General features: G+C 49.3%; 1 protein-coding gene across 1 annotated transcript in view; it reads left to right on the top strand.

Annotated features, from left to right (window-relative positions):
* Positions 1-3,927, top strand: part of LOC142832228 (complement C3-like) — a 33,151-nt gene extending 29,224 nt beyond the window's left edge. The window contains exons 39-41 of the mRNA XM_075942547.1: positions 3,350-3,433; positions 3,513-3,648; positions 3,746-3,927. Of these exons, the coding sequence (XP_075798662.1) occupies positions 3,350-3,433; positions 3,513-3,648; positions 3,746-3,887 (362 nt within the window). The 3' untranslated portion in view covers positions 3,888-3,927. The remainder of the gene's footprint in view (positions 1-3,349; positions 3,434-3,512; positions 3,649-3,745) is intronic.
* Positions 3,928-13,409: the final 9,482 nt, after the last annotated feature.

Raw genomic sequence — 13,409 nt, forward strand, 5'->3', positions numbered from 1 at the left:
TTTAAACACTGCTTGGCCCATTAGTTCTAGCCTCTTATAGGCTAATTCTCACATCTTGATTAACCCATTTCTAAATAATCTGTGCAGCACCACGAGGTGGTGGCTTACTGGGAAAGATTAAGCATGTCTGACCTGTTGGCTGGCTCCATGGCGTCTGCCTCACTGCCTTCTACCGAGCATCCTGTTCTGTTTACTCCACCTAACTACTTTTCTGTCCTATCAAAGGGCCAAGGCAGTTTCTTTATTAACCAATGAAAATAACACATAGACAGAAGGTCTACCTACATCATTTGCCCTTTTTCTGTTTAAACAATAAAGAAAGGCTTAACTTTAACATAGTAAAGTTACATATAACAAAACAGTTATGAAGCAAGAATTACAGTTACAATATTTATATCTACTTTATCTTTTATCATAACTAAGGAAAACAATAACTATCTATATATTCCTCAACTCCATCAAAGACTCCAGAAGGATACAATATTACCTAAGCAAACAAGAAGTAAGCAACTTCCAAAACTCTAGAAATGACAGAGACATCTTGCTGCCTGGACAGTCACCCAAAGTTCTTTTGTACCATTGGGGCATCCATCTTCAGCCTACAGGCCCATAGTATCCAGCAAACGTTTCCATGAAGCAGGAAATTTCAAAGACAGTTCAGTCACTATCTGCTGTCTCCTGCAGAATGTCTCACAGACTCTTACATGAATCAGGAACCCCAAAAGACCATCTCACCTTTAGGCAAGTTCAGCATTCCTCACTCTGTGGGTTCTCTATGTCCAGTTTATGAAACAGTCCTGGCAACAACAGATTCTTGCCCAAATGGCTATCAAACTCCATAAGGAGCCTCTTCGATGCCCATCTTCCTCTTGAAGTAGATTGGTGCTGCCAGGAGCAGATGTGTCTCATTGTCATGAAAAGCCATAAGTTATTAAAACATTTTAAATAGCATATTCTGTAGTCTTTGAAAGATATGAAGAATGCCTATCTCACTAAAATATATCTCTATATATCTAGAAAAATCTAACTAAATTATCCATTAACAACCTATATTTCCTAATTATACATTACATTTTAAAATGAACTGCACAATCACAATATCTCAATCAAGAGCAAAAACACATATACATATGACAAAACCTTAACTTTATACCAATAAACAAAATTTATACCAATGTAAATTATTCATATCTGTATCATATACCCCTTTAAATGTAAAAGAACATTTATAAACAGTATTTGGGAATATGTGCACAGTTTTGTCTCTCCAAACTGCTTCGTGCTGAATGGGGGCTCTGTTATTCAGGTCTTTCATGGTATAAACTGTGTGCTAGATTCATCTCAGTAAGCAGTTGCGTAAAGTAATTTTTTGAAGGTGTTCACAGCAACCTTTCAGGAGGGCATGGTCTATCATACCATATTGGGATAGAAGCAATCCACAGGGTCTCACCCTCTGTGAAAACAAAAGAAGAACTTTTCCAAAGCATCATAATCTTAGATCCAAATTTTGAAGTCAAGGCATTTTCAAAATATCTATGTTGGATTAGTTCAGCAGCATTTATAAACAAATATCTTTTAGTAGCTGTTGCTCCTTCCTCAGCATTCAAACAATGCAAAGAGAGCATACTAGCATACCGTGTCAAGATTCTCTGTGTATTTTCCATCTTTGTGTGGCTTTATTTTAATCTGTATTTTTTTTTTTATTTTTACTTTTACTTTTTGAGACAGGTTCTCTGTATATCTTTGTCCTGGAATAACTCTGTAGACCAGGCTGCCCTTGAACTCACAGAGATCTGTCTGTCTCTGCCTCCCAGGCATTGGGATTAAAGGTGTATCCTGCCATTCCTTGAAGTCATAGAGGTCAATATACCTCTACCCCTTGATGTCACAGAGGTCAATCTACCTCTGCCTCCCAAGTGTTGTGATGAGAGGTGTGTACCACCACACCCAACTACTCCCTTTTTTCTTTTGTTTTTTTTTTTTTACTTTTAAGAACTTTAACCTTTAGCCTGCACATATTTTTAACACAGTGTAAATCATTTAGAGGTTTTCTTTGTTTTTGAATCTCTCTTTACTGTATCTCTCTCTCCTTTTCTGACCACATGAGCCTTTAAATTACTGAACAATATGGGTAGGATTAATGCCATGGCTTTGAGAGCTAGATCCAGTACATTCCTTAGCTTTCGAGCCTCATGGCAGAGGTACTTGCTGTAGCCATTTTTATTGCCACAACTCTATGGCATTTCTAGGTCCCTGCCAGCAAGCAAGGTGCAGCATTCTGCTCACAGACCACACTCAGTCAGACTGCCTGCCTGAGTCAGAGTTTGCCCTTGCATGATGACCCAGAAAGTTGGCATTTTAAAACAGCTCAGTTTTTTTCCTGTTATGGCTGAAAACCGAAAAGCATGCGTTCAGCTTTTTATCAACACCGTTTAAGTGTTTTGTGGCAGGACCTCTTAAAAGAGCTGCAAGGTTTTGCAGCTAAAGGTGAGTCAGAAAGCCTCTCTTAGATGAGAGTGCTTGCTTGCCTCTAGCAAGCAGAGCAGACCCGAGAAATTGCTGCTACCAAGAAAACATGCTTTACTCTATTCTTCCTACGCTCTCTCAGGCTTTCTTCATTCAGTTATCCATGTCTGGGCGCATTCTGGTGATGAGGCAAGCAGGCCTGCTTTTAGTATCTCCCGGCTCCTGCACGGCTAACTTTACACCCAAAATAACAACACACAAACTGTATTCATTTAAACACTGCTTGACCCATTAGTTCTAGCCTCTTATTGGCTAATTCTCACGTCTTGATTAACCCACTTAAAATAATCTGTGCAGCACCACGAGGTGGTGGCTTACTGGGAAAGATTCAGCATGTCTGACCTGGCAGCTGGCTACGTGGCGTCTGCCTTACTGCCTTCTACCCAGCATCCTGTTCTGTTTACTCTGCCTACCTAATTTTCTGTCCTATCAAAGGGCCAAATCAGTTTCTTTATTAACCAAAGAAAATAACACATAGTCAGATGACCTTCCTCCATCATGTGTGTCTATGAAAGTGCACGTGGTTCTGTGGCCTGGGGTTGCCCGTAGCCTCAGTCACATGAGACTTCAACATGGATGGCTGTGCCTGAGGGCTGCTCTAACTACTCCCAAGTAGCTCTGGCGGATTACATGAGTGTGTCTGAGCGTGGCTGTGGGATGGCCTGGTTGTGTGCATTCCTGGGAGGTGTCAAGCTAAGGTGTTGGTGGCTCTAACTTAGCCTGTCTCTGCTTTTGGTGGGGGAGTCACATGGTCAGGTGCATGTGCTGGCGAGAGCCCACTGGCCAACCCAGCTCATGCCCATCACTGCCCCTCCCCCTACAGTATACAGGACCAGGCTAGTTGCTACGAAGCTGTCTAATGACTTCGATGAGTATGTCATGACCATCGAGCAGATCATCAAGTCAGGTAGCTAGCCCTCTGTCCTCCCACCTCCCCATCCCCGCTCCCTCTGCGGGAGCTCAGCCTCCCCTTCCCTGCTCCACAGGCTCAGATGAGGTGCAGGTCGGGCAGGAACGCACGTTCATCAGCCACATCAAGTGTAGGCAATCCCTGAAGCTGCAGAACAAGAAGCAGTACCTCCTGTGGGGCCTGTCCTCTGACCTCTGGGGAGAGAAGCCCAAGTAAGTGTCCACCCTGCTGCTGTGCTGTGCAAGTGGCTGACCCTTTAGCCCCACCCACTGCCCCTGGAGCCACCCTCACCTGTTCTCCCTTCCCCAGCACCAGCTACATCATTGGGAAGGATACTTGGGTGGAGCTCTGGCCCGAGGCTGAAGAATGCCAGGATGAGGAGAACCAGAAACAGTGTGAGAACCTCGGGGCATTCACAGAGACCATGGTGGTCTTCGGCTGCCCCAACTGACCACAGCCCAGCCCTCCAATAAAGCTTCAGTTATATTTCACTCTCTTTCCGGTGTCTGGAGTTATGGTGTGTTGTGTGTGTGTGTGTGTCAACATATATCTGTGCAAGTTGTGTGTGTGTGCATGTACATGTGGGCACCAAAATTCTTTCCTTTTTTCCTTTTCTTTTTGTTTCTTTTTTTGCTTGTTTGTTTTTCTTTTCATTTGTTTTTCAAGGCAGGGTTTCTCTGTCCTGGAACTCACTACATAGACCAGTTTGGCCTCAAACTCACAGAGCTTTGCCTGCTTCTGCCTCCTGAGTGCTGTGATTCAAGGCATGGGCCACCACTGCTGACATCTTGCATTTTTATTTATTTTATTTTCAAAAATATGTATTAATGTAATGTGTGTCTGTAGGAGTCTTTATGAGTCACATGACTGCAGGTGCCCATGGAGGCCAGACAGGGAGCTGAAGCTACAGGTGACTGTGAGCTGCCTGATGGGGGTGTGGGGGTGCTAACTAAACCCAGGTCCTCTGCAGGTGTTTTTACCACAGAGCCACCAATCCATCCCCAGAAATTGTTAAAATTAATGTGGTGGCCGGGCGGTGGTGGCGCACGCCTTTAATCCCAGCACTCGGGAGGCAGAGGCAGGCGGATCTCTGTGAGTTCGAGGCCAGCCTGGTCTACAAGAGCTAGTTCCAGGACAGGAACCAAAAGCTACAGAGAAACCCTGTCTCGAAAAATCAAAAAAAAAAAATTAATGTGGTGTGTGTGTGTGTGTGTGTGTGTGTGTGTGTGTGTGCAGTACCAACCAAGACCAGAAGAGGCCTTAGATCTCCTGCACCTGGTGGTTATGAGCTGCAAAATACGGACGCTGGGAACTGGGCCTGAGTCCTCTGCAAGAGCTCTTAACCACTGAGCCTTTTGTCCAGCTGTGTGTACCTTGTTTTGTGACACAGGGTCTCTCCCGTTTACCTGTGCTCACTGACCAGCTTGGCTATGTCTCTCTGTACTGGGATTTAATGGGCTCTGAGGACAGACATCTAGTCCTCACAGCTACACAGCAAACATTTTATCAACAGTTATCTTCTGATCCACTCTGCTGTTTCTAGACGTACCGGTGCCCCACGCCCAGACACCTGCTGACTCACCTGAAGCTCAGACACACACACACACACACACACCTGCTGAATCACCTGGAGCTCAGACCTCTCCCACACCTGCCTACTAACCAGGAGCTGAAGCACACACACACACACACACACACACACACACACACACACACACCTGCTGACTTACCTGGAGTTCAGACACATACAAACACACACCTGCTGACTCAACTGGAGCTCAAACACACACACACACACACACACACACACACATGCACCTTCTTAATCTCCTAGAGCTCAGACACACCACATACACATACCCTTCACACACACCTGATGACTTATCCACATCTCAGACACTCACCCACACAGCTGCTGACTCAGCTGGAGCTCAGACATACACCCACACATAATTGCTGACTCTCTTGGAACTCAGCCCCATCCCATCACTTTTCTGAGCAGCTGTGGTTCACATGGTCTGTGCTGCCCTTTCCTCCAGGTATAGATATTCAACGACAGAGTTCAGGAAATATACAAATCAAGGTTCCTGCCCTGTTAATGTTTCCGTCCTGACTTCCTCTGATAATTTGGTCTGTGATCTGTGATCTGGAAGTGTAATCCAAACAAAGCCTCTCCTCCCCGACTTGCCTTGGTCAACTAAAGCTAGGGGCTATACTGGGGAAATAAGTAAAGATGGGGTAAGACCTAGGCTGCTTCTGGGCAGATAGGCAAGATCATGTGGCGGGGGGGGGCGACAAGGACTAAAAGTGGGGTGTGGGTAGCCTTCAAACTAGTCCGAGTGGTGTTTGGAGACGGCCTCTGGGGTGTGCTGAGGAGCTGAAGGACAGGTGGTCCACAGGGTGCGTAACCTAGAGGGCTGGCAGGTCTAGAGTCACTCTGGGCGGACTGGGGCTCTGGCAGAAAGTGATGGGCTCTGTCACCTAGGCCCCGTAGACCTCAGAGGCCAGCTGGGCCGACCGGGTCACTCTGGATCCTCAGTCCAGGTGGTAGCACTTGCCTGTAATCCTCTGAAGATCCTCATGAAACTTTAGGCCAATCAGTAGACAAATAAAGATAAAGATAAAACAAAATTCATAATGAGGAGATGATGGTCTGCCAATGCTGTCCCGGGCCCTGTGGTGGCTGTTGTGGAACGTGTGACCAAGTTCCCCCTCCCAACTCAACCCTCAAGTCACCAGACCCAGGATGAGGTTCCCACAGGGACTGGCCCAGCCACAGACGTCTAGAAGGTGCGGACGAACCAGCGTCCTCTGAAAACAGGCCTGAGCATGTGACTGAGCTGTGGGAACCCAAAGTGCTTGCAGGTCCCAAAGCCTCCATGAAGATGGCCTGTGAGCTTATAATCATGCTAGGGCGGTGGGGAGGGCTAGATCCCTGGCCCTGGCCATGGCCCGGGCCCTCAAGACACCCTGTTTCAAAACCCAAGGGACAGCAGACGCAGCCCCTGACTGCCTGTGACCTTAGGCCACAGAGAGGATAGCATAGGGTGGCGGCTCAAGACTCTAACTCCAACATCCAGGAAACTGAGGCAGGAAAGTACTAGGGTTTGAGGCTAGCCTGGGCTAAAGAGATCTGTTCATGTAGAAATGAATAGTCATGGCCCTAAGGGTCCAGCACCAACCTTGTCCTAGCCTCTTGGAGACCCCTTTACAGTTAGTTCTTCAAGATGGCTGTCTCTGCCCTCCCGTTAGGGTATCAGTAATGTTTTTCAGAGTGCAGAGACACCATGGTGGGGGTGGGGGAATAAGGAGGGGCCAGGGGTCTGGTTGAAGCTTCCACAATAAGTAAGTGAGGCCAGCTGCAGAGCAGATGAATAAATAGCCCAGCTAGCCTGAAGCACTACAGGCTGGGGAGGGTGTGGAAGGGGGTGGTGGGAGGCAGAGCCAAGCCTGACAGGGCAGCAGCAGGCAGAGTCCTAAGAACAGACTGTAAGTCTTTGTGCCAGGCCCACGGGAGCCATGAAAGAATCAGAGGAGGGTCGGGGCACTGTGCAGCTGGACACGCGGAAGTAGACATGGTGATCACACTCCAAAGATGGGCACACCCTAGTGCTCACCACTTGTGCATGTGTCCTGACAGTGGAAAGGAAGATCTGAAGGGAAGTGATGAGGGCACCCTGGTGGGTTCCAGCGTCCTCACAGGAAACTTGGCCCGCCATGGTGGCACATGCCTTTAAACCCAGCACTCAGCACTGGGGAGGCAGAGGCCTGGTCAACAGAGTGAGTTCTGGGACAGCCAGGACTACACAGAGAAACCTTGTCTCAAAGTACAAAACAGAACAAACAAAAAATCCTGAGAAGGAGCGATGGCTCAGTAGTTAAGAGCACTGGCTGCTCTTCCAGACATCCTGGGTTTAGTTCCCAGCACCCACATGGTAGCTCAAGACTAACTCCAGTTCCAGGGGTTCTAACACCCTCACAGATACATACACAGACAAAACACCAAAGCACAAAAAAGGAAAATAATAAACGGGACAAGGAAAGCTGGAGCGGAGGGCAGGCAGGTGAAGTGCTATACATAGCATTCACACCTATTCACACCTGTCCTCGCAGTGCCTCAGGTGCCAGCAGGATGTGAGCTTCAGAAAACCTGGTTGTGCAGTGAGAATGTGCAAACAAAACAGAACAAATCCAAAGGGGAAGACAGAGGAGGGAGGGGAGGGAGAGAGAGGAGGGAGAGCAGGGGAAAGAGAGGAGGGAGGGAAGGGGAAATAGAGGAGGGAGGGAAGGGGAGAGAGAGGAGGGAGAGGAGGGGAGAGAGAGGAGGGAGAGGGTATAAGGCACCTACCTGAGGGTTCTGTCTGCAAGGTGTGGTTCACTGTGTCTGGAGATCAGGCTCAGACCTGCAGGGGAGGGATGTGGAGGTGCCCAAGGCTGGACTCTGACCCCGCCCCCATCTTTTTGTGCCATCTGGGGTACCCCAAGCCCCACACGGAGCTCAGGGAAGAAGCTGTTGTCACAGCCTTATAGATGGTGCGGGGGTCAATGTCCCCAAGAGTTAATGAGTTACAGGGTAGGGAGAGAGGTCACCCAGCCTGGGTGCTAGCTGGACAGGAATTCCAGGAACCTGGGCTTCCAAGCATGGAGAGAATCCTGTGCAGGAAGGGGGGAAGGGAGCACAGGGATAATCACACCCATCAGTCAGAGTTGGGGGGTCTTCCACCCAGAAATCAAATGCACCCCTTTCTTTCATTCTCTCCTGACACCAAAGCTCAGCACTGACAGGAGAGTCTGCAGCTCCCTCATTCTATAGTTTGGGACAGGGGCTCTCTCTGTAGCCCAGGCTGGCTCACAGAGATTTGCCTTCTTCTGCCTCCCTGAATATGTGGACCACCGCGCCAGGCATTTCTCACAGCTTTTTAGCTATGTTTGCTCAAAAACATTTTATTTGAATTATTTTATTTTTTAGGCAGCGTCTCATGTAGCCCAGGCTGGGCATATACTCTCTCTGTAGCCAAGGATAACCTTGAATTCCTGATCTCCCAGGTACTGAGAAGTCAGGTTTGCTTCACCACATCTGACACACTATGTAGCCCAGGATGACTCGGAACTTCTGGCAGTCACACTGCTTCAGATTCTCAGGAAGAATGGCAGGCACATACCACCATGCCTGATCCCGCTCTCCAGAGAGTGTGTGTGTGCACGTGTTTGTGCGTGTGTAGGCCCTAAGTTGATGTCCAGTGACTCCAGTCATCACTCTGTACTTCTTCTCACAGAACCCAGAACTCACTGGCTCCCTCTGTTCCAGCAAGCCAGCTTGCCCAGGACCCAGGGAATCCCTGTCTCTCTGCTGGAGTTAACAGAGGATGCCAAAATGGCAAAGTCACTAGATTTGTACCCCCTGAGCCACCTTTCCAGGTCTTGCTATGCACCCAGGTTGGTCTCAAATGGCAATGCTCCCTCCTCAGTTTAAGTGCTGGAGTGGCAGGCATGTGCCACCTCACCTGGCATGGCTCTACCTGTTCAATGTTCGTGTGTGTGTGTGTGTGTGTGTGTGTGTGCAGGTGCAATTGTTTTTAGCCAAATACTTCGCACAGATCTTATGCAGTCTTGAAGCCAGAACGATGGGTTTGTGGCCCCCACTCCTTGAGAATCCCTGCACATTGTCCCCTCCACACTGCTCAGGAGGCCCACTCTCCCCCTCCTGATGTTCTGACACAAGTTCTTATTTCCCCAGAGGAAAGTCAAGGGGATCAAGAATTCCCCTACTCTCTCCTCCCAGAGCACCTCCCTCCCAGCGGGCCCTGGTTCAATCATGGCTTCCTGGTTACCTCCCAGCACTGAATGCTGTTGTGCAGCGACATCCCAGAGATTGGACCCTTCCCACATCCCCCCCAGACCAGAAGCAGGAATGACTGTGAACCCTCAAGTTGAGAACTGATCTCTGGTGCGTGCACACACAAACACCCCCACCACCACCACAGGGCGAATCCTTTGTATTCAGGCCTGCAGGTCACTCACCTCCACCAGACAGGGTAAACAGGTCCACAAAGGACAAACCAAATCTAGTAGCCTGAAAGAAGCCACCAGCAGCAAATCACAAAGCCCTTGTATTTCAGGCTGGAGTAAAACAATGGAACCAGGAAAAAGCCTGGGGTGAGGTGTGGGGTGGACACAAGCCTGGCCACCTGAGTTCTATCCAAGGGACACATAACACTGGAAGGAGGACAGGGACACCTACAAGTCTCCTCTGACCTCTGCACACACGCCTGAGTATATGCAATCATAAAGATTTTAAGATGCAATTTTTAAAATATGTGATAAATAGAAACAAAACCAAGAAAGCAAGTGCCTGGGCAGAGGAGGCAGAAGCAGAAGTAAGGGGGAGCACTTGGAGATCCAGTTTCAAAAGTTGGGCCCCAGTTTTGGAGGCAAGCTAATGTACCTCCCCTCCTCCCTCCTCCCTTTCTGCCTTCCACAGAAAGGATGTTGCAATCTCAGCTAAAAGACAAGCCAGGTTTGTTCTAACTCCCAGCCACCCCTGTGCCCCAAGAGGCCAGGAAAACTGAGTGGTTTACAGGAAATCACGAAACTTTCCCCTTAACCCCTTCAGGGGTGTTCGCGAATACCTGTTCTTGGATTGGGCATCACCACCTTGATTTACAATGTTCACACACAGCCATTCACGGCTCAGTCGCATAGGACAGCGTGGTGGTTGTGGTGGTGGTGGTGGTGGTGGTGGTGGAAGTCGTGGTGGTCGTGGTGGAGGTTGTGGTGGACGTAGTGGAGGTCGTGGTGGTCGTAGTGGTGGTGGTGGTGGTGGTGGTGGTGGTGGTGGTGATGTCGGTCATGGTGGTGGTGGTGGTGGTGGTGGAGGTCATGGTGATGGTGGTTGTGGTGGTGGTGGTGGTGGTGGTGATGGAGGTCATGGTGGTGGTGGTGGTGGTGGTGGTGGAGGTCATGGTGGTGGTGGTGGTGGTGGTGGTCGTGGTCGTGGTGGTGGTGGTCGTGGTGATGGAGTTCATGGTGGTGGTGGTGGTGGTGATGGAGGTCATGGTGGTGGTGGTGGTGGTGGAGGTCATGGTGGTGGTGGTGGTGGTGGAGGTCATGGTGGTGGTGGTGGTGGTGGTGATGTAGGTCATGGTGGTGGTGGTGGTGGAGGCCATGGTGATGGTGGTTGTGGTGGTGGTGGTGGTGGTGGTGATGGAGGTCATGGTGGTGGTGGTGGTGGTGGTGGAGGTCATGGTGGTGGTGGTGGTGGTGGTCGTGGTGATGGAGTTCATGGTGGTGGTGGTGGTGGTGGTGGTGGTGGTGGTGGTGGTGATGGAGGTCATGGTGGTGGTGGTGGTGGTGGTCGTGTGGTGGTGGTGGTGGTGGTGGAGGTCATGGTGGTGGTGGTGGAGGTCATGGTGGTGGTGGTGGTCGTGGTGATGGAGGTCATGGTGGTGGTGGTGGTTGTGGTGTTGGCGACAGGAAAGGCAGACAGATAGCTCCACTAGGGTCCAGTCACTACCCACGACTCTCAGAAAGTTCCTGGGCAGGCTGGTGTGACCACTCACCAGCTCTAGGCACTCCAGAGCTCAAGGCATGCTGGGGGCAGTGCTTGCCTAGCAAACATAAAGTCCTGAGTTTCATCCCCAAAACCAAATAAAGCAGGCATGGTGAGAACCTGGCACCCCAGCACACAGGAGGTGACACAGTAGAAACAGGGGTTGAAGGTCACCTTTCTTTACATGGGGACTCTGAAGTCAACCCAGGCTACAGAAGACACTATCATAAACCAGAAAAACAAAGAAAAAACAGCTAGATTTTGTGGCTGCCCCTTGAATCCCATTCAGCACTTTGGAGGCAGAGGCAGGAGGACCTCTGAGTTCTCGGCCAGCCAAACCTACATAGGATCCTTTCTCAACAGATCTGAAATTCATCAAGCAAGACCTAGCAGCCAGGACTGAGGAAAACTGGGAATTCATTTCCTGGAATTTACAACCCAGCCAGCAGGTGTCTAAATCTGTAGAACCCTCAGAGAGCGAGCTGGCAAGATCTAGTAAGCTCAGGGAAACACCAGCTGTGCTGACACTCTGCTTGGCAAGAAGAAACTGAGGCCCAGGGCTCTCCCATGCCTCAAGAGAGTGGCAGCTTAGACAGGAAGTGTCTGCCAGTGAGTGAGGCCGGTGATGGACCGGCTGTTTTCACACCAGGGCAGTTGACAGGAGTGGTAAGGGTTCTGTGAGCATTGATTTGGAACAGTCTTTGAGGAAAATCTTTCACACACAGAAAACACGGACTATCCAGGGAAGCTGGAAGAGCACAGAGAAGAGGCTAAGAGTTACTGTTGAAGCTGTGGTTGGACATTGACCCTTCTCTAGGATCAGAGTCTGTGGGGCCAGAGAGATAGCTTATAGGTTGTCATCTAGCACGGGTTGCCCATCCAAAGTATTCTTTTTCGATTTCCAGCACCCCTATTCTGCTCTCACAAACATCTGAAATTCCAGTTCTAGGGGATCCAACGTCTTATTCTGGCCACTATAAGCATCAGACATGCATGTGGTGCACAGCAATACACGCAGGCAAAACACGCAGACACATACCTATAAAATAAATATTCAATTTGGGTGGTGGTGGTGGTGGTACATGCCTTTACTCCTAGCAGAGGCAGGTGATTTTCAGTGAGTTTGAGGCCAGCCTGGTCTACAGAGCGTGCTTCAGGACGGCCAGGACTGTTACACGAAGAAAGCCTGTGTCGAAAAACCAAAATAAAAAAAATAAAGCATGGAGGAGATGGTGCACGCCTTTAATCCTAGCCCTCGGAAGGTAGAGGCAGGCAGACGTTTGTGAGTTTTAGGCCAGCCTAGGCTACAGAGCTAGCTCCAAGAGAACCAAGAAAATATAGAGAAACCCTGTCTTATAAGCAAAAAGGAAAAAAAAAAAGGAAAGGAGAGGGGAGGGGAAGGGATGGGAGGAGTGGGGAGGGAAGGAAAGGTGTCATGTAGCCCAGACAGGCCTCTAACTTGGAGATGAGGCTGACTTTGAACTCTCGATTGTCCTGCATCTATGTCCTAGTACTGGGTTGATAGGCCTGCAGCACAGAATTGAGTTCCATGCTACTGAGACCGATACCCAGTCCTTCACGTGTGCTGGGCAAACTCTTTTCCCTAGCACACTTCTTGGCGAGTGAACGGCCAAGCTGAACTGTCCTCACCTCCAAGAAGCCCTCCTGGATTGTCTCAGCAACAGAATTCTTTCTCTCTGCAGAAAACATCCCACAGAGCGGGTACTGTGTGTTCAGGGGTACCCAACACCAACCCTCCTCATAGGAGAGGCTTGGTTTATAAATGCCTTTGTAAGCTGGCCTTGGTGATGCCCGGCAATTGGGAAGGTGGAGGCAGGAGGATTGCTTGGATGCAGAAGTTCAGGATTATTTAGCACAATGGTTCTTAAGCTTCCTGATGCTGCAATCTTTTAATACAGCTTCTCATGTCATGGTGACCCCCGCTCTTCATAGAATTATTTACCTTACTACTTCATTGCTGGAAATTTGCTTATGTTGTGAATGGTAATGTAAACACCTGATATGTAGCCCACAGTGGGTTCATGACCCACAGGTTGAGAACTGCTGGTTTAGCAAGACCTGTGGGTGGGGGTGGGGGCGGGGAGAACCAGACAGACAGACAAGCTCTGGTGCTGGAACCCAGCTTAATGTGGAAGGAGTCTCTTTAGACTTCAATTGTTTGTTTATTGGTTTTTGGGGGTATTTTTTGTAACCAAGTACAATAGGGATCAGCCAAGGTTCAGCATTTGGCCTTGACCCCAAGAGGAACCTAAGGCAGGGGAGTGCCAGGGAAATGGGCCTTGGGTTACTCCCCCAAGACATGTTGGCCCCAGGCTTGTGAAAAGCTTAGGAAACAGTGTTGCAAAATCTGGGGCAGTCCCTGGGTGCGGGAACAGGGAGGGCCCAGAGGAGGAGGTCCACATA

This window comes from Microtus pennsylvanicus, chromosome 12 (assembly GCF_037038515.1).
Source record: "Microtus pennsylvanicus isolate mMicPen1 chromosome 12, mMicPen1.hap1, whole genome shotgun sequence".
NCBI lineage: Eukaryota > Metazoa > Chordata > Mammalia > Rodentia > Cricetidae > Microtus > Microtus pennsylvanicus.